This window comes from Manacus vitellinus, unplaced genomic scaffold (genome assembly GCF_001715985.3).
Source record: "Manacus vitellinus isolate BGI_N305 unplaced genomic scaffold, ASM171598v3 scaffold_11_pilon, whole genome shotgun sequence".
Taxonomy (NCBI): domain Eukaryota; kingdom Metazoa; phylum Chordata; class Aves; order Passeriformes; family Pipridae; genus Manacus; species Manacus vitellinus.
This window is the reverse complement of record NW_021938895.1, coordinates 2,566,275-2,568,858: the sequence shown is the minus strand read 5'-3', so window position 1 is coordinate 2,568,858 and position 2,584 is coordinate 2,566,275. Positions and strand designations below refer to the sequence as shown.

Below are 2,584 nucleotides of genomic sequence, written 5' to 3'. Positions count from 1 at the left end.
GTGCTTTTAGCCTTAGCTATCAGCATCCTTGCCTATGATATCGCTGAAAAATTCCACACTAAGGACCGCAATTTCACCTGTCCAGGAAATTTTTGGGAAGAAAGTATCAAAATGGAGAAACATTTGTTCCATATTTCTTTCATCACTGGCTTCGGATATACTGCTTCGTTCCTGGCAGTCATCGCCTCTGCCCTTCTCCTTCTCTTTTCCCTCTGGAGACACAAACGCAACATGCAGACAAACTCCACGAAGGACCTCAGCATGGATGCCCACATCAAAGCCATGAAATCCATTCTCTCCTTCTTCATAATGTACAGCATCAACTTTATATGTCTGATCTTGACAATAATTTTTCCGTCTAAGACTGAAAATGCCATGATGTTTCTTGTATTCATGTATCTGTATGCCTTTCCGGGTGTTCATTCCCTGATTCTGATTTTCAGCAATCCCAAACTGGAAAACACACTGCTAAGGATTCTGCTTTGTAGGAAGCTTTGCATGAGGTAGGAACTGCAAGAAAAGCTGGAGCCTTTGGAAAATGTTGATCTTTCCCTTAAGATCAACAGAGCAGTTAATCTCTAATGAAACCAGGTCATTTAATCTCTAAAGGAACTTTCCAGCTATAGGAGATGATATAGATATTCACTCTTCTGGATCTAACTAAAGAAAACTTCATTTACATTTACTGAACTATATTATGGTGTGTAAAAAATGATTATTCTGATTTGATTTAGATAAACCTTTGAGTTCTATTATTGTTATTAACAAAGTCATTTAGCCCTGACTGTAAGAAGGAGGCATAAATCCCTGAGATATGTGGTGGAGGAATCAATGTGTGCATAATCTGCTGGAGAGATTATCCAGCAGAGGCCCCTGACTTCTGCCTGAGCCAGGCAGATGATGGAGTGATACTAACACTGCTCTGTTCAGCCCTTGTGCAAGGCTCTTTCTAATCAAAACTCTTGATAACCCTCATTTGTATATAAGATGCCTGGTCCCTACCATTCAGGACTTGACTCTCACCTCCACTTCTCCCAAAAGTATGAATTTGGCATTTGAAATCCTCCATGGCAGAGGATGGCAATACGACCCCACTCTGTAGATGAGTCAATGGGATTGCTTCACTCTCTGCCCCAAAAGCAGGGATGCCTCTTTGGTAAGATTTGCTCCTCCAGCTCTGTCACATTGTGCCCTGGTGAAGTCGGGTTTCTAGCCTTAACTGATGGTAAAGCTTAATGAATTACCAACCATTGTTTGTTTTTTTAAAAAAATATTTAGTGCTAATCCAGTAACTGCATTTATCAATGGCAATTCCAAACTTGTATTTCTGCAATAAAATGCACTATTTCTGAATCTGTGATCATGAAAGTTTTTACTGAATGTGATGAGATTTACAGTGTTGAAGGCTAAAATCAGAAATTAAGCCCAGCCACACCCAGGGACCTGTGGACCTGTGTTTTGTTTACATTTCTTGCTGCTATGGTCCTGTCCTAGTGTAATATGATGAGCTGTATCACTGTTGGGCAGTGGTTGATAACTGATGTGTGAACACGTTGATCCCTGTCACTCTCCACAGGTGGTCACTGACACACAAACAGTGATGCAGAAATGGCCATGGGGGGCACAGGTGGGTGCAGAGCCCACTGCCCACACCAGACCTGAGGGTCCTCTCTGCTCCACTTCCTGTAAGAACAGGATTGCCCTGCTCTGTGTGACTGCTCTCCTGCTCTGCTTTTACTTGCAGTTGAGATTGACTCTTCTGCATGGAGTCTGGCTCAGTAGAACACCAGGGAAAGTGGGTTTTGTGCTGGATCAGGGGAGCAGTGAGAGGAGGAAGGAGTGGGGGAGAAAACTCATTATGAACAGACTGCAATCCCCATTCTGCTTTCCCTTGTGCTGCTGTGGGAGAGGAGGTGGAAAAGCTGGAAATGAAAGAGTGAAGTTGAGCCTGGGATGAATGGGGGGTGGACACAAAGGTTCTAGCTTTGTGTTTGTTCCTCATCATTCTACTCTATTTTCAATAGGAAATAAATTGAATTCATTTTCCCCAAGTCAAGTCAGTTTTCTCCAGGACAGTAATTGGTGAATGATCTCCATGCCTTTATCTTGACCCATGAGTTTTCCATCCTATTTTTCAGCCCAGCCCTGTGTATGGGTGAGTTTGAAGGAGCAGCTTGGGAGGGGCTGGCAGCTGCCCAAGGTCCAACCTCCACAGCAGGTCCTCTAAACATGAAATAGTTCCAGCATGAACTGAGCAGAACCTGAATTGGTCATTTCTCTCACCAGTTAAGGCCCTAAGGCAGATCTTAAAAATCTCATCTGGACACATCTCCCCACTGAAAGGCCTTGAAAGGGCAGGCACCAACACACCTTTCTTCTTTCCCTCATGTTCCTTGTGCACTGTGCCCTTTAACAGGACAGTTCCAATTGATTTCACAACAAGACCCTGGAAGACCCATCTGATTCCCTACTTCCCATGCAACATCATCCCTCACAACCTCACATACCACAACACGCAGCAGGCAAAACCAGCATCTTGCCAATGTCAGCACCACACAAAACAAGGCAGCCCCAGCAAACCACA

The 2,584-nt window shown here is 43.9% G+C and overlaps 1 protein-coding gene across 1 annotated transcript in view; it reads left to right on the top strand.

The window, feature by feature from the left end:
* LOC103753648 (taste receptor type 2 member 114) overlaps nucleotides 1-507 on the top strand; it is a 2,154-nt gene extending 1,647 nt beyond the window's left edge. Inside the window, exon 3 of the mRNA XM_008919373.3 lies at nucleotides 11-507. Coding sequence (XP_008917621.3) covers nucleotides 11-507 — 497 coding nt within the window. The remainder of the gene's footprint in view (nucleotides 1-10) is intronic.
* The last annotated feature ends 2,077 nt before the right edge of the window (nucleotides 508-2,584 follow it).